This window comes from Neolamprologus brichardi, chromosome 3 (assembly GCF_056152115.1).
Source record: "Neolamprologus brichardi isolate AB-2024 chromosome 3, ASM5615211v1, whole genome shotgun sequence".
In the NCBI taxonomy this organism is placed as follows: domain Eukaryota; kingdom Metazoa; phylum Chordata; class Actinopteri; order Cichliformes; family Cichlidae; genus Neolamprologus; species Neolamprologus brichardi.
This window is the reverse complement of record NC_142106.1, coordinates 26230417-26255806: the sequence shown is the minus strand read 5'-3', so window position 1 is coordinate 26255806 and position 25390 is coordinate 26230417. Positions and strand designations below refer to the sequence as shown.

Here is a 25390-nt window from a genome sequence, read left to right as displayed (position 1 = left end):
TATTCAAAAGTGATCAGACTGTGGGCTCAGTTCCAGTGGTTGGATGTATAAATTCATGCACTTGGACCCTCTTTTTATGATTTGTCATGTTCTTTCTATGCAATGGAAAATATTGCAGTACTTATTGCTCATTATAAAATGGATGGTTTCCTCACGTCTCCAACTAATATTTATCATATACACAACACATTTATTAGACTACCCCCCAATGTAATGTTTATACATTAAAAATTAACAGCATTTATATGTTTCTCTAATAGGTAATTCACCAGTATGTGCAAGCTATTTAATCAAAGTGATATTTTTAAGGCTAAAGTGTCTGGATTTTTATTTGTTACAGATTAGCTTCACAAAAAGGCTCTGAATTTTTCCATCACCAGTAAAATCATCGGTGCCTTTTATCTGCTGTTTGCCCAGACTTTTCCTTATCTTCTTTTTTCAGGGTAGATGTAAGTCAGGCGGTCGAGAAGCTAGCCTATCAATCAGAAGGTCGGTGGATCAATTTCTGACTCCTTTAGTGCACATGCTAAAGCATCCTTGGGCAAGATGCTGAACCCCAAGTTGCCCTGATGCATCCATCGCAGTGTGTCAATGTTAGAAAGCACTCAGACATAGATTTTTTTTAGCATTGTGTGATTGGGTGAATAACACTTGTAGTAAAAACTGCTTTGAGTGTTTTAGAACTAGTCCACTTATGTCTATAAGACCAAAAGTGCTGTTGTAACCACAGCCATTGCTCCCTTTGAGGCCATTGAAAAGAATGCAGGCACTTTTGTTTTGGCTACACGTTTCAGACCCATCTATAATTATTAATAAAGGTTTTTATTTTCATTTTTTAAACAAAGGTTTAAGCAAAGTCATCAACATTTGTAAGCATTTTAAACACAGGATTTAGAAAAAGATATTGCAGCAATGTAATGTGTTTTCTGAACATGCGAGTGTGTAAACCTTCTAGACAAAGAACAAAATAAATACAAGCCCGCAAATGAGCACAACATGGTGAGTTTTCCTTTCATACATAAAATTGTTTGACCGTTGCGGTGCACCAAACTGTAAATAAGAGTACTGTATTTTTAAAAGAGTAAATGGCGAGCATCTGGAATGCTTTACCTCCTTCATAACCTCTCCTCCTCTGCCCTTCATTTGATCCTCTTCTGTTTTAACTCATGAACAAAGGAAGAGGATTAAGCTGACAGAATTTTATATCAGACCCAATTAGGTTCATCTAATGCCCATGAATGTGTCATTTTTTGTTGTTTCAGTGAGTATCTCTCTCTCTCTCTCACTCTCTCTCTCTCTCTCTCTCTCTCTCTCTCTCTCACACACACACACACACACACACACACACACACACACACACAGACACACAGGAAGTGAGTAAAACTTCTGAACTTCTTTGTCAAACCACTTCCTTGTAAACTCATTTGCACTGGCTGCATTAAAGCGTCAACTGTCACTCTTCTCCTAGCTGGTAAGTTTCTCTAAATGTAGGCAGTTTAAGTTGCCTGTTATTTACTGCATCTTGTTTATTTCTATTTTTATACAGTTCTGTATTACGTAACTTTTGAGGCATGTAACTTTTACTTTTAATCGTATGAAATCTGCCTTCAACATTCCTCCTGAGTCTTGCCATATACCTTTAAAAATCAGAAGCTGGCCATTTTGAGCTGCCATACTTCAGAAATTGTACACAGTGAGTTGATTCTGGTTCTGTTTGGGCAGAGGTCTAGTTGCATGAGTAAATTTGTAAATCCTTATTTGTACGGATGTCCTTGAGCTTTCAAAGACTCAACCTAATCCAAGATAGGTTGAGACAGGATACAAAGCAAAAGAACAAACTTTGGATTGTAACACTGAAACTGGAAGAGGAAGAAATAAAGGTTAAACAAAAGGTCATTGTAGGCATCGGCTCTTTTTTTTAACAAGTAATTTGCATCTCTGACCTGCCTTTGTGCTGTTAGCGTGGGCGCTAGAGAGAGTAGGTGAGGTGTGTTAGTGTAATCAAATTAGGGACTCACAAGATTGTGTAACACAGAAAGAAGCAAGGGAACATCCTCTGATCACAGGCCTAAATATTCCTGTCTCTATGTAGAGGTCCAAGTCATATTGCCAAAAGAAAAACATTTCTTGTTTTAGCTGCAATTTACTCCACATCTGCACTTCATTCCCAGTCTCAACCTCATCTTTGGGCTCTGTCCATTTTGAACAGAGGATGGTGGTCAAATTAATGGGTAATGACAAGATAATGGTGTGACACACCATATTAAATGTGCAACATGTATGCCAGTAAAGTAAAAAATCATTTTACATTGTGGCTACATGAAGAAAACAATGGGAAGGAGAAAATTATTGTTTTTAATTTATATTTACATTCAAGAGGTAAACGATCCTCTAAAAGCTGCAACTGAACCAGCCAGCCTAGAAGGCCAATAATGCCAATTCTTCTGACATTCACAGCCAGATTCAGAGATCGTAAGCTAGTAATAACACAGAAACTGTGATGAGACTAAAGTTAAGGAAGTCGTTCACGGTACTAATTTTGGTTCCACATTTCTGTCTCATAATTACAATTCAACTAGAACCGAGGATTGGTTCAAAATTCTTATTTTTAGTAGTTTAGAAAATACAGTTTTATGCCATTAATGCATTTATGTACTAGCAAAGTAAAGCTGTGTTGAGAGGAGTAACTATATCGTTAGCCCCCTCTCTTTATTTTTGTCTTCCATCTTGCCTAATCTGTTTGTAGTTCCTCATTCAGAGAGCAAACTAAAACAACAACAAAGTCTCTGCCAAAAAACACCAGAATTAGTACCTCTTGAAGAATGGTTACAATGTATTATTTTCAGTAGTTTAGATGGGAACATTTGATTGCAATTATGTTAGCATAGCATTAACAAGCGCTAACAAATTCCATAACACACTGTGGGCTTTGTGAGAGAGAAGACATACTTAAAATACAGGTCTATAGATCTGTTGGTTACCATCTGAAAACAACCATTTGAAAGAAATAAGTATTCTGAGACTGGTTGGTAATTAGTTGCTGGAGGTTATCACAGTCATCGGTAGTTTATGTGAAAGAAGTCAACAGGTCTGCAAACACTTGCAAACTATTCCCAAGGCTGTAGTTAAACAGCAAAAAGTATGTCATGAACCAGAAACTTTTCATATTTTGAAATGTGATTGTTACACTGGTAAGGCACAAATGTTATTTTCAAGGTGAATGTTCATCATTTCTGGTTTCCATTGCGCTTTTTCAAGTTTCACTACAGCTCACAGAGCTAGTTTCTAAGTCTGTCTTGTGTTTGCAGAAAAGTCATCTTACGTGTAAACTGCAGAAACTTTTGAGCTACCAAAGCAAACAAAAGCAGGTGTCAAGTGCAGCACCCTCTTTACAGTCGATGTCATCCAGAGACTCCCATTAACAATTTGCCAACTGAGATTACACATTTTCCCATAGCAACCATAGGTTGCCACAGAGTTACCAACCAGTATCCAGGCCTACAAGTGAGACCTTAAATAAGCTCGTCTCATCTGTGTTCTAGTCCCAATAAACAACCAAATTAACACAGAGCATGGACTGATAGAAGATATTATTTTCAGTGGCTATAACTGCTGTTTGAAGGTATTAATGTCTTTGTAATCTAGTTAGACCAAGCTATACCGAAAGCAGTTTAATCTGCTTTGTAATTTCTGAGTCAAAAGGAATACTTAGCGACTATCAATCCACCCATCCATTCGCTTCCGCTTATCCTTTTCAGGGTCGCGGGGGATGCTGGAGCCTATCCCAGCTGTCATAGGGCGAGAGGCGGGGTACACCCTGGACAGGTCGCCAGTCTGTCGCAGGGCAACTAGCAAGTATTAAAATAAGATGCATTTTAAATAAGAGTGTGTCTTTTTATATTTCTATGCTAGCCTAAACATACCTTGAAACACAACCTAACTAGTACTCAGTAAGAAGTAGTTAAAAGGTGTTATCCCCCCAGTATTTTAGATGAAACAATTTGATGGAAGTAATTAATTAGTCAGCCAAAGTTACACTAATACTAATAAAGCTGCATGCACACAGGGAGCAATTCGCACATCTCACATCCCTTTGAAGCTGACAGTTTGTTGCTAGTGGTCATTTCAAGCTTCACTTCAGTTCAGTGTATTTACTGTCCAATCATAGGCCAGTCATCAATGTCCTATGCTCCTGTTGGTAATTGCTTCAATCGCTCGTCTTGAAGTTAAAAAAAGTGTATCTCCGCCTACCTTACATTGTCAGCAGTTTTTTTCACCCATAAGTACTGAAATTCATTGACTTTCTCTGGTGTCTGGTCACAACGTTGCTGTGGTTGCTCCCTATATGGATGCAGCTTAACACCTATTAAGTTAACCAGAATTTCACACCATGTGGTCATAGGCCTACTACTCTAACTGACACACTGTGGTGACACACATCTCACAATGTGTCACATTGTTTTTGTAGTTTTTGAGTCAAGAAGCATACTAATAGTAAGGTATGTTTAAGATATAACTTTAACAATAAGGGCAAATCCCATTACACAAGCCTGTTTGTGCTCTCAAATGTCATGAGTAATGTTTATGTACAAGGCCACATTTTGCCAAGAATTACATCAGAAGATCAATAATTCATCTGCTCGCAGCCAGACAAATAAGAAAGAAAAACATTCCCCTATAACCCCCATGAAAAAAAATGGAGCATGCTGTTCTTAATTTTCATATTTTGAGCGATTTAAACAAACAACACATAAAGTTAATGAGTAAGCTTTAGAGATGGTGCCAGGCAGATTTTTATTACCACCACAGTGTTTGGATGTTGTTGGATGTTGTTGGTAATTATCTTCTCATTGAACGCTCAAAAAGAGGAAATAAAGAAAGGCTTAGTGTCTTTTACAATATCAAACTATTAATTTAACATAAGAGGAATTAGTAGAACAAAACAGGCTGCCTGAAATTTATTCAATCTGACTCTTTAGAGCAGTGGCAGCTGTAGGAAATTTTATGCTATTTAATATCAACACTGCACACTCGGAGCCTCAGAATGAAGCTGGACTTGAAAAACAAAGACCTTCTAGAAAATTATTATGCCTGTCAAAAGTTATCATCATTTGCTCTCCGGGTAACAAACCTTTCTCCATTTCTGTACAAACTGTGCATCAGCTGTCGGGCGAGTTGGTGCTACTTGAGACCAACAGAGTGTTTCGTGCTAATCTAATAGCAAACCGAACTTCCTGGTTGTCACATCCTGCTGGCTGACAGCTCATATGGTGACAGGCTGTGGTTGAGGCCTCAATCTTACTTTCCATCTCATTCTGCAAGGGGACTTCCTCTATTATTTCTGTCTCGTTATTCTTTCTCTATGCTCTCCTTGCTAGACTTTCTTGTTTGATTTTTCTTGTACTTGTAGCATTCTTGTAATCTCATTTTATTTCTTGTCTAATCTGAAACAGCCGAGGGATAAAAAAAAAATGTTTCTTTGGGGGATGAAAGGAGAAAGCATACACCAAGGGAAATATTGACATTGTACTTAGCTTACACTGAGCACGCTGGCAAGCAATATTCAAATAAAAGTGCAAAAATAAACTAATTTTCCAAACAAGCAGTCCAAACCAGAGGTTATTTTTCTTTGCTTTACATTACCTTCTGTAGCTGAAAAGAAGCTGCAGGAAAATCAATATTCCCTGCACTTTCACAGAGATTATTGTTTTTATCCACACAGGATCCAATGAAGACAGAAAGTGCAGATTCGAGGATGCCAGAGCCCCCTCCACAAGACCCTGGTATTCCCGAAGGCCTCAAAACAAGCCCCCTAAACACAGAGGCTCTCGGGGAGTTTGCCCAAAACATGTCAGAGCACATACTTCGATCAGTTTTTAGCCAAAAGGAAACAGTAGAACCTGAGGAGTCCATTTATAACCAAGAGCACGAAATGCTAGCTGAGGCGCTAGCATCCGCAGTGATTGAGATCGCTCTGAGTGAAGTGTGTAGAGGAAGAAACTTAAAGGACCACATGGAGGGTGCTGAAATAGAGATGGAGAACAACAAGGGGGAACGGCAGTGTTTTGAGGATAAATCTAGAAGAGACCAAGAACACCAGACCTCTACCCAGCCTTGCCATCCACCTCTATCCCAGTCAGGGCTTCCTGCTGTTGGATCCCTCGACTACCCCGACGCCCCACCGACCACGCCTCTTCTCCCAGAGCTGGAGAGGAGCAGAAGCAGCTTCGCCCGTAAGCTAAAAGGAGGCCTGGCAAAGGTTTTCCTACCCTCGCCTCCTCCACCAACGCCAAAGGACAAGGAGGACAACGGAGACGCTTTGATCAACGACCCTCATGTTGAACTGATGGAGCATCTCATGCAGTCGCTGTCTACAGATGATTTGGGGAGAGGCAGTTTCGAAGTAGCACCTCTGCATGAACCAACTATAGAGACTTTTGCACAGGCTCTGTCATGTGATATTACTAAGTGGGTTCTGGCTGCCAAAAAAAGAGAACAGATGTCACATGACAGTGATCTTAACCTACTGGCCCAACAGCTGGCTGAAACCATTATCACCTCCTCCATTGATGAAGCTAAAGTGCTTATCTAGGATTTAAAGTGATTCATGGAGTCAGGTATGATGAATAGCCTATATATATGCACACACAAGCTCAGTCCATGGACTATATATATATATAAGGTGGACATAGCCACCATAACACAATCAGTTTAATTGTCTTTTGTAGCTATCTTAGTGTTTTTAAGTCAGACACGAAAAGTGAACCACTTATTGGTTAACAGCTTATGAGTAACAAGTCATTAACCAATTAGCATTTCCTGGTTTATCCACCTTTCTGACTCAAATAATGATGACAAATTTACAAAGGAATTTCATACTCTGTACACTATGATGTAAAACTAGCAACTGAGCCTCAAAAAGTTACCAGGTATTCAGTGACATCAGAGAGTATGGAAGTACTTCGATAATAGCAGAAGGCTTTTTAGAAACCTGAGTAATCGCCCCCTGTTGGGCATCAGAAAGAATGCAGGTAAAAGCAAGGTAGCTAGATAGACTATCTCTAGCATATACTTCTGTCCTCCTTCGCGACACGATGACATGACAAACCATTCTGTTCTGCAGCACAGGGAGAGAAGATGCCTGCCACTTTGAGTTCTCTAAGCTACCAAAACACTGTGGATTGTGGACTATTTTTAGAGTTGGTCTATATATATCCTTTCTGTGCAGCTTTTGACTACAATCCTCAGCAAGTCCATAGTCCTACCCATTACCAAGCCAGTACTTCTCCGTTGGTCACTCTGTAGACATAGAAGCTAAATCTATCATTTATATATAGTCTGTGGGGTCTGTTACTGTTATTTCCTCTAAAGTAGGCAACACACATTATCTTACTCCAAGATTTGGGAATTTTATTTGTTACAGGAGAAAATATGATTCATTTGCATTTAATTGTAATATTATATTAATGCTATTTATTAATGATAACATATTATTATGAGTTCAACTGTGTATTCGTTTGTGTTTCTTGTTCAGAAATGAACTTGTCATTGAGGTTAAGTGGCATTTCTGTATCCTCAAAACTGCTGGATGATAAGTAACTGTTACATTTCATGATGGATTAAAGTGCACTGGATCTGACTTTTATTTCTTTCTTACAAAACAATACTTGGCTCCAGTAGCAATGACCACATTTGTCCTTTGGATGGCAGCACAGTAAAGAAATTTCAGCATTTTTCAGCATGAGCTCAGCAGTGCTGACCTACTTGGGACATGACAACAACTAGAATTTATTTTGTTTTCCATTTAGGAAATCATTTACTTTTAAATGGTGGTCACCTGTCAGTAAAATTATTTTGTTTTGTTTGATTTTGCTTCTATGGTCAGGTCCTGCCAAAAAGGAAAGCCCTGCTAAATATAATGCAGAGTACAACGACTAGCAGACTGCTATAGCTGTAACAGAAGATGAAACTGGACAGCAGATGTTTTGTAGATGAACTTGTATCACACTGGATTATAATCAGACATAACATTGGCAAATTGTTTGGTTAGCTTTCTTTGTAATCACCCTCAAAATCTTTATGTATCCAGCATGACTCATTCAGCCCGTACACTGAGCAACGATACTGGCATTTTGGACAAATTTGTGTTCTGGCTCAAAGAAAGCTCGTTTTCATACTCACTTAGTCGTTGAAGTCAGATCTTGGAAGTACAAAAAGAAAAAAAAAACAGGGCGCCACAGGTCTTACCCAAACACTAATGCGATCCTGGAATCGCATAAAAACTCTGTTTTCTTTTTAAATAAGTAACTACTTAAACACAGTTGGACATCGACAAATTTACTGCAAGAAAATCTTTGCTGAACTTTTAAAGTGCTGTTTTGAATAAAGAGTTTTATTGTTCCTCTTAGTCACCGCTGTTTGAGTTCACACACTTTTTTGATTCAAGAAACTAGGTAAGTGGGACACACAAACAGACTCAGACCCCCTTCCGCCCTCTCTTTTATTTTGCACAAACACAAAACACGCACACAAAAACCCCACCATAAAATAAACAACCTAAACGTGTGCAGATGATATGAAGCATATTTCTCTCTTTCCACTAAAAAACCCCCAATTAGGTCTGTATGTTAAGACTTACAGACTTATCTGGATGACATATAAACATATTAACAAAGAGTTTGAGCACAAGTTGCTAACATACAGCAGACTTAAGACTTAATGCTTTTATCATTTTCAGGCAACACTAGTAAGAAGGCAGTCAGTCGCTTCTGTGACGATGGAAATATTTGAAAACCAGCACGTCCTCATTCCTGGCAAGTCATAGTCTGCTCTTATTTTCAAATACAATGCCCTCTCTCAGACATGCACGAGGTGTCCTTTTTCCATCAGTGCCATGTTGTCTCAACAGTGAGAGAGGTCTCACTCCCAACTTATACATTATTCTACAGATGTCATGATCCTTGTGTTTTGTTGGGTTCGTTTGTTGATTTTCTGGTAATAATGGAGTTTTAGTTATGGAGTTACTTAAGAGAATGGAACACATTGTCATTGTACATGTACAATGACAATGTGAGTGCTCCACACCAACTGTGCTAGAATAAAATATAAATAGTAGACAGCAGGAATTAATAGCAACCAGAATAAATATATATGATGAAGAGGGATAGATACAAAACAAGAGAAATATATACAAAGAAAAGAAAAGCCTTGGTCTGAGTGGAGTCTGTGTGTGAGTGGCCTGAGTGATGAGGGTTACTCAGACTATGCCTCAGATTAGTGAGGTGGGTGGGCAGCCGTAGGGTGTGGGGGTTAGTGTTTGTTAATAGTCTTAATGGCCTACGGGAAGAAGCTGTTTGTGACTCTGGAGGTGTCCTTTCACTCTAGTATTCAGAGTCTACTTAGAAGAATTACTATGTTTTGACATTATTTATTATTATATTTATTAATTTATCCTCCAGAATATCTTCTTTTAAGTCATCATCTCTGTGTTGTTTCCTTGTTATGTTACTTGCTGTTTTATTTTGATAATCCTTTGTCTCAAAGATCTTTATTTTAGTTATATTTCCCTTGTCTCATCACTTTATTTAATGCAGCCGTGTCTAGTTTCCCAGGTGTCTCCACTCTCAGCCTCAGTTTTGTCAGGTTGGGTGTTTTCACGCAAAGAAAAGTCAAAGTGAACTCCAAGCAAACTAAAATGCAGCTCTGCAAACCACGTGAGAATGTTCAGCCTGCTAATTGGCCAGATGTGTCTGGGGCAGGAGCAACAAAAGTAAATAGTGGAAGACGGTGCTGTGTTCTGGGCTATTGGAAAACACAGAGAACTTACATTTATTTCATGGCTAGCTGCTAGCCTTTACAGATTATTACACATCTTTAATAGCTTACACCAGTGAGAATACAAAGCATTCTAGGCTTGTAACATACAGTAGTTAGCTTGGATTGGGGTCGGATAACATTCACACCATTGTTCGGACCCCTATAGAGACCACCGCCTCCAAGGTCTCAGTGTGATGTTTTGGCAAGTGTGAAAGCACATTTTGGTATGCTTTGTGTGCTATATGTGTTTGTAAAGACTTGGAATGTGACTTTCTTGGTCCCCTGTACTGAACTTTCTTAAAGTCCTTTTTTTTGTGTCATTCTTCAAGTCTGTTTTGTGAGTCCTACATTTGGGGCCTTTTGTCCAGAAATCATAACAGTAGAAAACATTTTTTCCTGTGAAGGGGTATTTTTTAACCAGCGATGGGCACCTAAAGTCTCAAAAGTTTAAAGCTTTACTTCTGTTTTTGGCAAAAAAGATCCAAAGTTTTGAGGCAAAGAACAACATTTGGTGGCGAAATGAAGGCAAAGCAACCTCCAGAGCACAACTGAACCACAAGCATACCTTACTGTTTCAGTCTCATATCATAAATAAAAGTTCTGAAAAGACTAATGAATGCATCACTATTATACATTAAAAAATTAATTATCTGTTGTAACTTTCATTTCTGGTAAAATGTCAGTCTGTAAATGTACATAGTCGTGCATCTGGAGGAATCCGAGACCAACCACTGTAGGGTCTGACAATGGGTCCAAAAATTTGTCTTTAAACATGTCAGTCATCAAGGTACAAAAAAATCAAATCAAAAAATCAAAGTTCATTCTTTACTGTCCCAGAATCAACTATCTGGGTCATCCAGATAACTGATGGCAGTCACGGTGCAGTTGCCTAGAGCTGTAGAATCTCATCTGTGAAATGCACAGGGTGCCAGTGTTGGACCTGACAATTTTAGTATTCAATAGCAAATGTCAAATGGGCTCCGTGGTGCCAAGCAGTGAGCAACAGAGGATGACAGGCCCTCAGACACTCTCGTGTTCCTGTTTTGGTCAGAGGCATTCTCACCATTGGCCTACTGGAGGTCATTTTGTAGGGCTCTGGCAGTGCTCATCCTGTTCCTTCTTGCACAAAGGAGCAGATACTTGTCCTGCTAATGGGTCAAGGGGCTTCTACAGGCCTGTCCAACACTCATAGAGTAAATGCCTGTCTCCTGGAATTTCCTCTCAGACATGATGCTATACTCTGTATTTTTATCTTCCAAAGAAAATGTTTTTGGTATGAGTTACAGATTTTTTTGTCAGGGCAAGCAAAACAGCAGTGCTTACTAGAGCAGGGCGATATGACCAAAAATATTTATCACGATACACATTTGAAAATTTGCGATAACGATATGACTGACGATATAAATGACACTAGACAAAATACTTTACAACTCCACAACTTTATTAGTGCAAAAAAACCAAAAAAACAACCATCAATGTATTTTCACTTAAACAAGCAGCTGTTTTTTTTAATGTGCAAGTTATATAAAAACGTAACAGTGCAAATGCAAATTCCTTGCTGACAGTTTCACCAAAAGGCATTTCCAGTGGAAACTGACCGACATATCCTCAGCATAACCATGTATAATATCCACAAAACTTAAAAAAAGGTTATACGCACACAATACCGTGATATTATGTTGAAGCACCGTACGTATCACTCCGCGAGGCTCCGCCTACGATAGCCGTAATGCTCCGACAATCCATCAAGCGCAGTGTTGCCAACTTAGCGACTTTGTCGCTATATTTAGCGAGTTTTCAGACCCCCTTAGCGACTTTTTTTCTAAAAAGCGACTAGCGACAAATCTGGCGACTTTTTCTGGTGTTATTGGAGACTTATTTATGACGTCTTTTTGACATGAAAGCGTGTATCGCTCTTACTCTCAACAAGCAGCGGTGCTGCCGTGGGCACCTCGCCCGTGCCAAAGCGCTCACAGGTGGAGGATAGTCCTCCCCCAACTGCTATCAGGGCAGGAGATGTTCACACCTGTGCATCCGAACTGCAAATGAATCGCGCGTGAGCGAAGCCGCTGCTCCCGCACTGACTGTAACGCAGTCAGTTCTTCTTTTACTGTTATGCTGTTTTGTGGATCAGGTTTAAAACAAACACACACACACACAAAGTAACTCCACCAGAGTGCCTATTTCAGGTCACTTTTGCTGGTCCAAGCCCGGATAAAGGAGCGGGGTTGGAATTGAGACATTACAAAAAAACAATTATTGCTAAAATAAATTTAATTCGTAGTTCTAAATAAACTCTAAATGCATTTAGGACGTTTTTTTACTCACTTTATGTCTCTTCCACGATGTTATTTCTCTCTCCAACAACGTAGGTTACAATTATATTAGCATGACCAATTATGCAAATTAGGCAATGACGTCATTTAGCGACTTCTAGCGACTTTTAGGACAGCCAATAGCGATTTTTCTTACTGGGGAGTTGGCAACACTGATCAAGCGGTGCGGGTTCGTAGCTTAGCAAAGTCGCACTAAAACAGTTGACAGGTTTTCGAGCGCCGTGTACGTAAAATCGTTTCGAGGTCAGTAAACACAACCAGAATTCATACATAAAGCACACGGGATTATAAAGGGCACTGTCGATTTTCAGAAAAATCAAAGGTGATTTTAAGTGTGCAGTATTTTCCAAACAACACGGTAATAACGACGGCCTACTAGCATGCTCTACCAAAAATTGTGCTTTGTTGTGTATCTGACGGACGAAAGCTAAACCAGTTCCACACCACTGAAGTTGCAGCATTTTTACAAACTAATTCTGGTTCATCTGTTTCATTCAACGATCCACTTTCGCTCTTCTCATTCTGCGTGGCTACCATGTGCGTATGTAAACAAAGGCACAGCGCATGCGCGTTTTACCCATATTCTATCGCGATATTTCATTTTCTTATCATCGCCCAACATTACACCGGTATTACCGTGAACGGTATGATATAGCCCAGCCCTAGTCCTTACCCATTTAAAAATAGGCATCGATTAAAACCTACCAAAGCTCTTTCCCTGCATGTCAAACAGCACTCTCTTATAAACCCTGTTTGTATGCATTTAAACTACTGCAATATTGTGGCCACAGCTGGCTACAGTTTCTGGAAGCAGGTTTTTCCTCTGCTTAATTACAAGCTTTTGAAATCTGCATCATCCATCAGTGTCGTGGGTATGTCCATGTTTTGTTATGAAGGTTGGAACTGGGCAAGCTGAGGTAACCTTTCTTGGTTTGTAATGTGAGGGTTCTGTCTGCCCAGGCCAATGAAAATTGTGAAGAATTTTATTGCTGTGTCCCCACTCCACAGAGATCTAAAGTCCTCCTGAGATGACTAAGGTAGATTAAACCTTTTAGCATATTTTGTTGCCTTAATGTCAACTTTATATGCCTGACACAGCTACGACTAAAGTCTCTTGGCCTTGTTGCCTTGGTGATATATCATTCAAGCACATCAACAATAAACTCCTCTCACCTCCACACAGCTGGCTAATCTTTCTGTGATGTTGAACAGTTACAGAAATGGACATTATCGGGCTCCTTTAATCAGCCACTAGGGATGTATTCGGTCATGAAAACAAAAATTTTGGCCTTTAAAAAACTGAAATTGAAGATTTTGGACCTAAAAGGTGCAAAGCATACTTGCTGACTTAAGGTGCAAACACATTCAAAGAGAGCACAATACACACACGCTGGCTTGGCTACAGCAGTATGTGATAGTCCCTCAGCTCTGATACATAATATGTCATGGAATGCTTACTCTGAACTTTTAACTCCCACTGCTGATGACCATTGTGTTTTCCTACCACGGGACGCTAACTGACCAACACACTCACAAATATACACACTGACGCACAGGCGCATAGATAAGCTGCAGGGCTGGGTGGACAGCTGTGGTGTCAGAGGAAACACACACATCTGGAGAAATGCTTGTGTTGTCAGGTGGTTGGCTGCCAGAAAGACAAGAGGGGTGGAGAGGGGAGAGATGGAAAAGAGAAGAAGTGTAATGATACACATAGGAGGCATAGCAGGGGGGTTCTGTATACCCTAGTAGTAAATAAATTGCTGCAGCTGTCTCAGTCTGTGGAAGGTAAAGCCATTGCGCATATGAACCCTGAATTAAATTAAAAAAAAGAAAAAAGAGGACACCAAGATAAGCATTTTGGGGAAAACTAGGAAAAACTTGGGGTTTTACACTGTTATCACATTTCTTATGAAAGAAAATCACCAATGAGTTCGTAAGATTTAACACCAAATACTCAATATATTCATAAATCAAGAAAGATTTCTCAAAATCAAGCCACACAACAGAGAAGTTTCAAATAATGAGGTCTGTATATGTGCAAGTAATAATTCAGCTGCTTGTTTCAGATAGTTTGTGATCATTAAGGCCAAGTATAATTAGATAACATTTATTTGTAACTGTCACAAATTAAATTTAAAGCAATAAATGAGCATTTGATGCCTTCAGTACACACACATTGCTTTCTATGTGATAAATATGATTTCATAAGCAGAAACCCTTAAAATTCTTGGTCTCTGAGGTTTCTCAATATTGCACGTAGAAAAGGAAAACTGCTGATCTGTGTGCTGATCTGACCACCCTCCATAAAGCTTTGTGTTCCAGAGCATTACAAGTGCCGTACCAGGTCGTGATATAACCAGACAGAAATCTCTTGATGGTGCATCAATAGAAGTTGGTGAGTATTCTAGAGTCCATGCCAAACCTCTTCAGTCATCGCAGGAAGCAGAGCTGTTTCGCTGCTTTTGTAATCAAATCCATGTAATGTGACCAGCTCAGGTCCTCGCTGATGTTGACGCCAGAAACCTGAAGCATCTGATTCTCTCCAACCCTGTCCTGTCGATGTGAATGAGGGTGTGCTCTCCACCCTGCAGTTTGCTGTAATCTGCAATGAGCTCTTTGGCCTCTCTGATGTTGAGCAGCAGGTTGTTGTCCCAACACCATGATGTCAGGGCTCTCATCTCTGCTCTGTAACCACACTTGTCTCCATCTGAAATGCAACCAATGATCGTGGTGTCATCTGCAAATTCGATGCAGTTTGGACTCTAGTGTCGAAAGGGCGTAGCCATGTTTTTTTCTCCAATTTTAAAATTAAGAAAAGGAAAACAAAATTGCAATAATTCAAATATTTTATATCTTTAATAATCAGATTTTTAGATTTATGGAGTATTTTCAATTTTCAATGGCACTTTCATGAAAATCTCTTAGAGGATTTTAAGTGTTTCTTGCATCACCAAAGTTTTGCCAGCTGCGTTTCTCCCTTTGCTCCTTAATAAATGAAAGATGCCATTCAAAATAATAAAAAAAAGACTTTATGTGCAGTTGTAGATCAAATGCTTTTTGAAAACATTTAAAAACACACACATACATAGAAGTGCGTCGTCTGTGAAATCAGCTGTTTGGTCATCTTAATGATTCTTTTTGTCCTCATTCACATCAGTTTTCAATTGTTCTGCTAAGTTTTTAATTAATTTGTTTCAAGGCCACTGTGTGCATTTAAGAAAATCTAACAAAGTGTGAAACGCAGAGAGAAAAAGAAAGTGGGAGAGAGATAGAAAGAGGGATGGGTGTTCTTTTGATTTCTAAATGAATAAAACTTCCTCAGCCTTTAAAAGCTCAGTAGCTCATCATGTACCCACATTACAAACCCCAGCAGCAGTCTGAATTTGAGGGATAAAATAGTGGCATAATGGGGACTCTGCGATGTTTCTGTTCTCCTTGAACCTTGATGAGGTCTACACCATGCTGCTACTTCTGGACTTCTTCTAAAAAAAAGAGCAGTTCACTGTCAGCGGCGGTGCACATATCTTCACGCACAACGATGTGCAATTTGACGCCTTGTTGCCAAAGAACTCATCAGAAGTGTCCCAGTTGAGCCGCAGTGAACATAACCCATTTTATACACTTAAAGTACCTGACTACTCAAAGACCTTTTTCACCAGTCCTCCACTTGATCTTCTTTGATTTTATTTCAGCCCAATGCCAGGACCGCACAGCGTAGCCATGTGGATGGTACTTTTTGTTTTAAATAAGAACACCATGTCTTCTGATTTAATCCTGATCAAAAACACTGTATGAAAATCGTAACATTTGTTTTCAGTATCTGGGTTTAAGTGGGTTTAAGTTATTCTATCATTTCACATAATGTCAGTTTAGATTAAATGGATTTGTTTTTTTTTTAAAAAAACACCCGTAAAGCTGTTTGTCGAGACCTACATTGATCTGATTGTGCATCAGCAGGAGAACTTTATACACTGACTTGCTGTACTACTGGTTTCACTGCGTTGACTCACTGGGAAAGTGGTGTCTTTTATTCAACTTCCATTAAGTTGTGTGTTAAAGTCTTAAACCACCGAATTGTGTGCTGAATTGAATTTCTTAAAACAGCCAAAAAAACTGAAAAACTAAAATCTCAAAATACAATTGAAGCAGGTCTGAAGCCTATTTCTCTTCACTGCCAAAATAGCCTGCAAAAACCTGTGCAATGTACAGATTATTCTATTTTACGAGGGTAAAACTGGCTCAGCATTCATAAATCAGAGTGAAGTGTACGTTGGACACATGCTCTGATGAGAATGCAGGGCTAATCTTTTTTTTTTTTACCTTATTTTTCTCTTTTGAGCTTTGATGTTGGTAAGTTTTGCAGCTTTTCATCAGAAAAATGTACTGCCATATTTGAAAAAACAACAGATAATTTAGCATGGTATCCACTGATGCTTAAATACTTTTCTTTTTCTTTTCCTCTGACCATCTGGTTGTGAAAATACTCCAGCTGTTTGGAAAGTTGGCACTTTGTTCCTCTTTTTTCCAAATTGAATAAACATATATCAATTTTCTTGCTGACTTGTCCAACAGTGGCCTGGAGTCCATCCCAGTTTCCATAGGGCAAGAGGTCCTGAACAGGTCATGAGTCAGTCATGTGGATACTACAGACAATCAGACATTTGCATCTATTTCGAATCACCGGTTAATCTAACATGCGAGTGTTTGAACTGCATAAACCCATGAAGGCACAGGGATAGCATGCAAACTTCACACATAAAGAGCCCAACTTTCAATTTTATTTTATTAACCAAAACACAACAATAAGTGCCTCAAGGCGTTTGATATTGTAAGGTAAAGACCCTACAATAATACAAAGAAAAACAGAGAAAACCCCAATAATCATATGAGCAAGCGCTTTGGCGACAGTGTGAAGTGAAAACTCCCTTTTAACAGGACAAAACCTCCAGCAGGGTCAGGAAGGTGCAGCAGTCTGGACTCACCTTGATTCCACACAAACTGTTTGTTTGAAGGTGCGCTTTCAAGTGTTTTGAGGTTACTGCTGAGTGTAATCTAACCTGCTTACATGAATGACAATTGTGAACAAATCAGAGCTAAGGAGTTTTCTAAATATGTAACATTATTTAAAGTTTCATCTGAAGGAGCAGACATTCAGTTTTGATCAAGCTGTAGTCTTTTGTGATCACTTAGAAAGAATAACCTGAAACTAAAGAGAAATGCTTTCTTGTTCTCTGAATATACATCATAGAATCACATGAACTGTGGAAGGATACATACAGCAGCCCATTCTTTCCTTGTCATGCTTGCAGGCTGCATGAAATGCTCCCAAGGGTCACTATTAAAAAATGAATGCAAAAGTGAGTTGAGACAAGGAGGTCCAGATCGCCTTTCTCTGGAAACAGTTAAGTCCACCTTAATGCATCATGACGTTATGTCAGAGTTGCTACCAAATTTAATGAAGATATTTTTAGAAGGTAAAATGATTATATATTGTTTTGTAACTGTTACAAAGTCCCAGTATTAGTTGTTTTTTTTTTAATGTTAGTATTGCAAAAGTTTAAACATTAAGCAGATATTAGAGAACAATAAGGGACATTACCACTTTATTGCCCTAACTGACAGTTATGGACAGTTTTTCTTGACCTTTCTGGCAAAATTTAACTTGGATTTTAAGTGATTTGAAAACATCCATTCTACACTGATTGTACTGCATGCCAGCCACATTGTTTTCAGGCTGGATCACTTGCACATCTCAACACTTACAACTTGTCCGAGACTTGCATGTGTATCAGTGCAGGTGCTGTGTATTATCCGCTTTGCTAACATGTGGGGTCAAACCCATGACCTTGCAGTGCTGAAACATCATCCAGTCAAAGACACCTCCCACAGTGGTGGCAGAATCAGCCCACCAGGGGTTAACTTTTAAACCCAAAACAGTGTCCCCTCCGTCATAACAACCATTTTTATGGACATGGAAAGAATCTGGCTCTTCTTTCACCATCTGTGTTTTTATGTCTTTCATTTCAAATTTGATTAGGTCTCAGCTGCGGAGTACATCACAGTCTTCGTGAACACTGAGCTTTTCAAGTCCCAGCAAGATGTCCCAGTTGGAATGAATAGCTTTTGCATCTGGTTCTAAAACCTCTGGCACTTCTGTATCACACCACAACAACTTCCAATCTTCAAAAGGCTTTTCCCAGAAAAAGTGGCATTGAGAGCAGTAAACGCTCTCAGATTGTACTGCTACAGAGTTTCACGCATAAAAGTATCGCCTATTCTTCAATGCAACAAAACTGAAAGAAAAACGAAACACACGGGGAAGTGCCTCATGATTTCTCTGGCTTAAACATCCTCGGAGGCCAGTCTTGAAAATGTTTCAGTTTTTCTTCAGACTAAAGTTTTAAAAACAGAAGTGTTGCTCTCCAACTGGCAGCAACCCAAGGTTGCCTCCTTTGTCAACTCATTGCCTCCCATCATTGATAAACAGCTCTGATGCTGAACAGACACGCGCAGCTGTTTGTGGCAGTGTGCAAAGGGCGTTGTTTAGAGCTGAACTGCAAACACTGTTTCTGACTGACTGTCCACTAAAGCTTTAGATATGCGCTAAATCATGATTTTATTTCCAAAGACAATAAGAAAGACAACCAAGACATTGGTGATTTAAAGCAGGATGGAGTCTTTATGCAACATTTTGACTGCAGACCCTAATAAAATCATCCCCAAAGGTCACGTCTCTGAAAAGACCCAAATGCTGCTTTGTGATGTTTTTGGAAACTGATGTTAAAATATTTAATTGTGGCTGCACAGATAAACTGGGGGGCGTTGGGTAAATATTTGCTCTCAGACAGGGTAAAGCTTTAGAACAGACCACAGACATGCCCACAAATGTGGCTCAGACAGCCGCTCAGAGAATACAAAGATTACAAGACAGAAAAGGAAAAACATTATTTCATCAATCTGTTTCAGCATATTTATTAGTGAAGACTAAGTAATGGGCAAAAATTCAGGTTTGAGAAGTTGGAACCACAAGATTCAGTTGTGTGTGTGTGATTATTGAAAGGTTTTTGTAAACAGCAATCTGATTGGTCTTTCCAGATCTCACCAAGCAGAGAACCTTCATGAGATCATTAGAAAGACTGCGTATTTAAGGCAACAAGATCCAACGGCCACAATAGGCTGACTCGAGACTTCCATGTTAAAGTGAAGAACTTTACAGGAGAGGTAAGTAAACATGTTTACAGCCTGAAACAAATATTAGTTTTAGCCTGTGTTGAATGTCACTTCACTTTTGTGCTACTCTGCATTTAAATACTAGTATATATTAATGTCTGGCTCTCTTCCACAGCATCTTTGTCAAGTCTTCCTCACACTCAACCAGTTGAGACGGATGGATGCCCTTCCCAATCCTAGTTCTTCTGGAGGTTTCTTCCTGTTAAAAGGGAGCTTTTCCTTCCCACTGTTGCCAATACCTTGCTCATAGTGTCACGGACTGCGATGGCAGACCGTGGGGATGTGGGGAAGTAGGACCCAAACACTAGACTTTGTGTGATGAAAGCTGTGAGTTTATATACAGTGAAGTAAATTATATACAACAACAATAAATCCCTTTATTCCCCGACTCCCTGTCTTCTCCCTAGTGACCGTTCACCCCGTGCTCGCTGCCCTCTCATTTTCGCAGTCCTCCTGAGATAAATCACAGAGGCAGACGTATGAACACTCTCACAGCGACAAGCTTACACTCAGACTGACTTGCCGGTAAACTGACGGGAACTCTCATGCAACGATCCAGCGTCCAGGGGAGCTGAGCCACACTGCTAAGTAGCTCCCCCCAATGAGGCTGATCAGCTAAAAGTGTGTGTCATCATCCTTGGGTGTGGCCAGCCACCTGGAAGGGCACACTCACCGGGCATAATGGTGCTTGTAAACCGGCCTATAAGCTATGGAATCTTGTTTATGTTACTTTACTTATAGTTCAAGTTATTTTTGAAATTTCAAGTTATTTCTCATATGTTTGAGTTAATAAATCAAAATGGATTGGTAAATATGTGGAGTATACATGGATGCTTGTTTCCACAACAGCAGGAAAATAAAATATATATAGATATAATCTTTATTTTTTATTTTTGCAGTTATGGAAACAAGCTTCCACAGTAATCTTAACACGTGTTTTATTGTGATTTTTTTTAATAGACTATGGTACTCAGCTTCTCCTTTCACTGCCTTTTTATAGAATCTGGCTCACTCTATACTCACTCTATAGAAGTAATCCTACTTACTTTCAGAAGAGATGTTTCAATTTCAATTCAATTCAATTCAATTTTATTTATATAGCGTCAAATCACAACAAAAGTCGCCTCAAGGCGCTTCATAGATACAGAGAAAAGCCCAACAATCATATGACCCCCTATGAGCAAGCACTTTGGCGACAGTGGGAAGGAAAAACTCCCTTTTAACAGGAAGAAACCTCCGGCAGAACCAGGCTCAGGGAGGGGCGGCCATCTGCTGCGACCGATGTTTGTTGCCTAAGTACCTCTTAAGCCTTTGACACGGTGTTGGCATTAACACAAAACAATCCAGCTGAAGCCAAAAGGCAGGTAGACTTTTGCAGGAGCTCCTATTGACAGCCTGCTTTTTAAAAAAATCTTTCGGAGATGAGTCACCAGTCCACCAGTGGTTTTTGTGGTTTGCTCCACACGGCAAAATAAAGTGTTCTGATCATCAATCTCCCCGTTGCTGTCAAAATGTTTTTTTTAATCACAGGATCTTCATAACAAAAGACCAGGGCACACCTTTCCTCACAGCACACCATTTGTGATCCACTTTTGATGAGTTGAAATGTGTTGTTTTAGTTGTACTTTACACACAGTCAAAGCACACACAGGTAAAAATGCACAGGCCAAAAAGTGTGTTTTATGTTACTTTGAAATTATATTAAAAATACAATTTTTGATATAATTTTAAGCTATTTAAAGACATAAATCGCATCACACCAAACTAAAAACAGCATTACTCAAACGCACTCTTCCACCAGTAGACAGGATATTTAAAATGCATAGTGGAGGAACAATAACCAAACCCAGGGCAACACAACTCAATCTGTGACAGGTGGTTTAAATCAACTTTGCAAATTCACATCTGAACTTTAAGCAGCTTCGCCTACCGCCTCCTCCTCATCAAACCAGGAACAACCAGACCAGCAGGCAGCTAACGCAGGGAAATAATAAGAAACGCAACTTAAACTAATATAACAAGATAATGTCAACTATCATTTACAATACAGTGGAATATAATAAAATAAAGAATTAAACAAACTATGTTGCCTTAATCCTGTTACTACTACACCAATTAAATGTGGGAGAGTGTGAAACCAAAAGTCTTCATGTCTGATTTATTTACTGATTGTAGGATGACAATGCTAATAATAATAATTATTGTTGTTGTTATTATTATTACCTCATGTGTTATTATGTTGTCATGTTGCTTCAGTTGTGTGGCTGTGGATTCCAACACCATTAAGCAACTGTCTGTCTGTGTGCAATGTACGCCATACAGTTTGAGTGCAGGTTACTAACCCAGCTGACTCGTTTTTTGATATGTCCAAAAACTTTTTATTTATTTATTTATTTATTTATTTATTTATTCATTTATGGGCTCCAGCATTGTATTGGTAGGTGTCCTGGTCCTCTAGATGAAACAGGAAGCTACTTATATGTACCAGCTACAGGTTGAGTTATCTATCATCTGTCACCTTGTATAGCATACTGAAAGACATCAGTGTAAACATCTTGTATTCTTCTGATACATCATTAGACACAGTATTCAATTCATGTTTTATTTATACAGCCCCAAAATCACAACAACATAAAGGCCCTACAATAATATAAAGAAAACAGAGAAAACCCCTACGATCATTTCCCACCTATGAGCAAAGCTTTGGCAATGGTGGATTGGAAAAATTCACTTTTAACAGGAAGAAACCTCCAGCAGTACCACACTCAGGAAGGAGCGTCCATCTACCTCGACTGGTTAGGATTAAGAGAGGAAGACAGGACAAAAACATGCTGTGGAAGAGAGCCAGAGATTAATAATAACTAATGATTAAATGCAGAGGTGTATAAACACATAGTGAGTGAAAAAAGGTGACTGAAGGAGAAACTCTCAGTGAATGCATCATGGGAGTCCCCCAGGGGCTGAGACCTGCACACAGTACATGTTACATATGGACAGAAATTAAAAAATGATGTGTGTGTGAATGTTAAAAGGTAGATTAAAAAACAAATCAGTAAGAAACAGTAAATTTAAGGAAATAATGAACCCTTGAAGTTGAAGTTAGTCTCTCTGTTTTAGTTTGTGTTTTTGAAACATTTGGCAGCAGAGTCCGCGCTGAAACTGAAAGAACAGTGCATGGGAGAGAGAGAGCGAGAGAGAGAGAGCGAATTCCTCCACAGCTCCAGGGTGATGAAGAGGTTAAACCAGCCCCTCTCCGCTGTGCTCTCTGCCTCCTTTTGCGGCTCCAGCCCCGCTTTAAACGGCAGCTGAGCGCTGAGCGGACATGGACACATCCGAACTTTAACTTTCAGGTCTTTCTCCTCTCTTGCCCGCGCTCCTCTCCTCTCTTGTCCTCCCTTTCCGTCTCCCGCTGAGCTGAGCTCCGAGTGAGAAGCTGCGCTGGCAGCTGCCGTCTCATGGAAATCTAATTTTGCTCTAATTTTCGGTCAGTCGCTCAGGTCTGTGGAGGCTATTGTCGTTTCGCTGCTCCCTTGGTTTTAATGGTTCACTCATGCGTCGGGAATGCCATGGCCACTCCGAGCGCACAGCAACAGGATTATTTCAGATCGGTGAGCAGCGAATCAACCACCTACATGATGGTCCCGGCAGGCGGGCCGAACGCGGCAGCGCGCCGGGAAACGCCGTCCAAGATGTGGGTGGCTATGGTGGTGATAGTGGTGGTGGTGTTGCAGATTGCTTCGACCACGGGACTCTTTGTCTACCTGAATATGTCGATATCACAGGTGAGAGCTGTTTTCCACTCACTTTAACCTTTTCCCCTCTTTTGTTTGTTTGTATTTGGAGCCACATGTGGTTCCTGTGTTGGGCCGATTTATCGGAGAGCCTCTCGAGAGAGGTCCTCGCTGGGCTCGGAACTTCCAAGAAACAGATCCAATGTGCGTTCAAATTCACAGCTCAGCGTCACATGCACACTCTGAATAATGTTGCAAGGCTGAAAAAACATACACAAACACACACACACACCAAAATCTGTGCACAGTATTTGGATTATTGCAAAATAAATAAGTAAATAATAATAACAGTCACAAAAAGTCGAGGGAAACAAGGCATTCGACAGCAGAGCTGCTGCAGGTGATTAAGAAATGTTATGGGAGCATTTTTGCTGGTTTATTTATTTATTTATTATAGAGTTAAGCGGGTTTACACATTTTTTTTCTTCATTTATTTCTGGAATGAGGTTTATGAGTAAAGTTCGCCCCGGGAGTTTGACTTGCCGGGCGCTCGGAAGGCAGATTTGCCTGATCGGACTTGTTAAACAACGGAACGCGGAATTTACAAGCAGTCAAGGTAGACGGAAATACACGAGCTTACCTGCGTGTGTAAAAAAACAACAAAAACAAAACACACACACACACACATTGGAGCCATTTGGTTAGGGCGGCAAGTGGAGAGAAGCTGTAGGGCAAGAATGCTTTTAAGTGAGTTACAGATGTGTGCAGAAATATGGACGTCGCTGGTGCATGTGTGGATGTGGGCTCCTCTTCCACTGGGTTCGGTTTTATTTACGCGTCTAGTAATCAATAAAACGCTACTACAGCGACTTGTTCTGTTGCACATGTGCTCCTTAGAGGAACACAAGTGGCGTCAGTGAGCTGCTGCTCATTGGGTCCCAGCAGGGGAAAGTACACGATGACAATTAGAGTCATTGCTGATGGTGCATGAGTGTAAGAGGGGGCATAAAATACGGGTGAGATAGGCTTATCAGTCAGAACTGCTAGTTAAACAGCAGAAGTTTATTTTTGGCATTAAGGAAATGTGTTGAGAAGCGTTGCCTGTGATTTCTGATACACTGCAGTGGGATGTACACATATATTGGTCTGCAGGGATGAAGGAAACTGATGTATGATCCCGATGGTGCATGAAATCTGCAACAGTGGTGCGCTGTGTCCATGTCTATATGAGATCAACAGCTGTAAGCATGTGACTCATGGAAGAAGAAAAATGACATTTTGCATTGGATATGCTTCATGGCCACTTTTTTCAATCATGATATTGCAGGTTTGCATTCAAAGTGACAAAGAGAGTCAGAGAAGTTTGGCAGGACTGAAATGGTCCTATCTGTGGTTCAAAGATGACATCATGTGAAAACATAAAACCATTATAAAACCATGTATTTTATTGTTTGTCCCCATCAAGTCAGAGAGTCCAGCTTTTATTTCATTTTAGTGAAAAGTTTAATACCAGTCGCTAATAAAAGTGGGTGTAGAGACATTAAAAAGACAAGGATACCCTGTGGGGCAAGGTACTCACTTCAAACACATGACATTGTCTTAACATTAGCAACGGGACCTATACACTATTAGACAGGTGGTTTTAATGCTGTGACCTGATCTGTACTTAGACAACTTAGACTCACTTGGCATAAAAGTAACAATCCTGTATCAGAAATTTAGCAATTTACCATAATGAGGATTTATTGACTTTTAATGTCAAGATAGAGAATCTTGTTATGGGTTTAAAAGGATATTTTATAAGCAGTTCACTTGATTCTAGTCTTTTCTTTTAAACTTTTTTTTGTTTGACATGTCAGAGGTAGCAGGAAATCGCACAAGGAATAGTTTAGAGATGATACTGGACAGAGACTAAATGAATTGCATGTGGGGAATCCCCCGGTTCTCATGCGAAGGCCAGCTATTCTGGAAACAGGCCCTTCTTTGAATTGCAACAGAGTTACACCCCATGCCTGTGCTGGTTGTTTTAAGACAAAAGATGTTTGCAACAATAACCATCGTACAAAGAGGAATTCTCCGGCGCTGCCTCACAGCTGTGGCATTCACATACAAGCAAACAGACACACGTAAACACCGAAGCTTCTGAGCTCATGGGTGTGTCGCGCGCCCGCTCTTCGTTTTGTGTCCTTTGCTGCTGGATCAAGCACGCAGTGAATCGCATCAGGCATAAATATACATGTTCTCTGAATGTTGGGAGCGTTACTTTGAAATAAG

The 25390-nt window shown here is 39.8% G+C and overlaps 2 protein-coding genes across 2 annotated transcripts in view; both read left to right on the top strand.

The window, feature by feature from the left end:
* The first annotated feature begins 1440 nt into the window (after positions 1-1440).
* LOC118453526 (uncharacterized) lies at positions 1441-7078 on the top strand. The gene is made up of 2 exons (XM_087839256.1): positions 1441-1471; positions 5723-7078. Exon 2 carries the CDS (start codon positions 5729-5731, stop codon positions 6590-6592), a length of 864 nt encoding a protein of 287 aa, XP_087695382.1. The 5' UTR covers positions 1441-1471; positions 5723-5728; the 3' UTR covers positions 6593-7078.
* Positions 7079-22665: 15587 nt separating this feature from the next.
* Positions 22666-25390, top strand: part of tnfsf10l (TNF superfamily member 10, like) — an 82097-nt gene continuing 79372 nt past the window's right edge. The window contains exon 1 of the mRNA XM_006806897.2: positions 22666-23167. Within this exon, the coding sequence (XP_006806960.1) occupies positions 22925-23167 (243 nt within the window). The 5' untranslated portion in view covers positions 22666-22924. The remainder of the gene's footprint in view (positions 23168-25390) is intronic.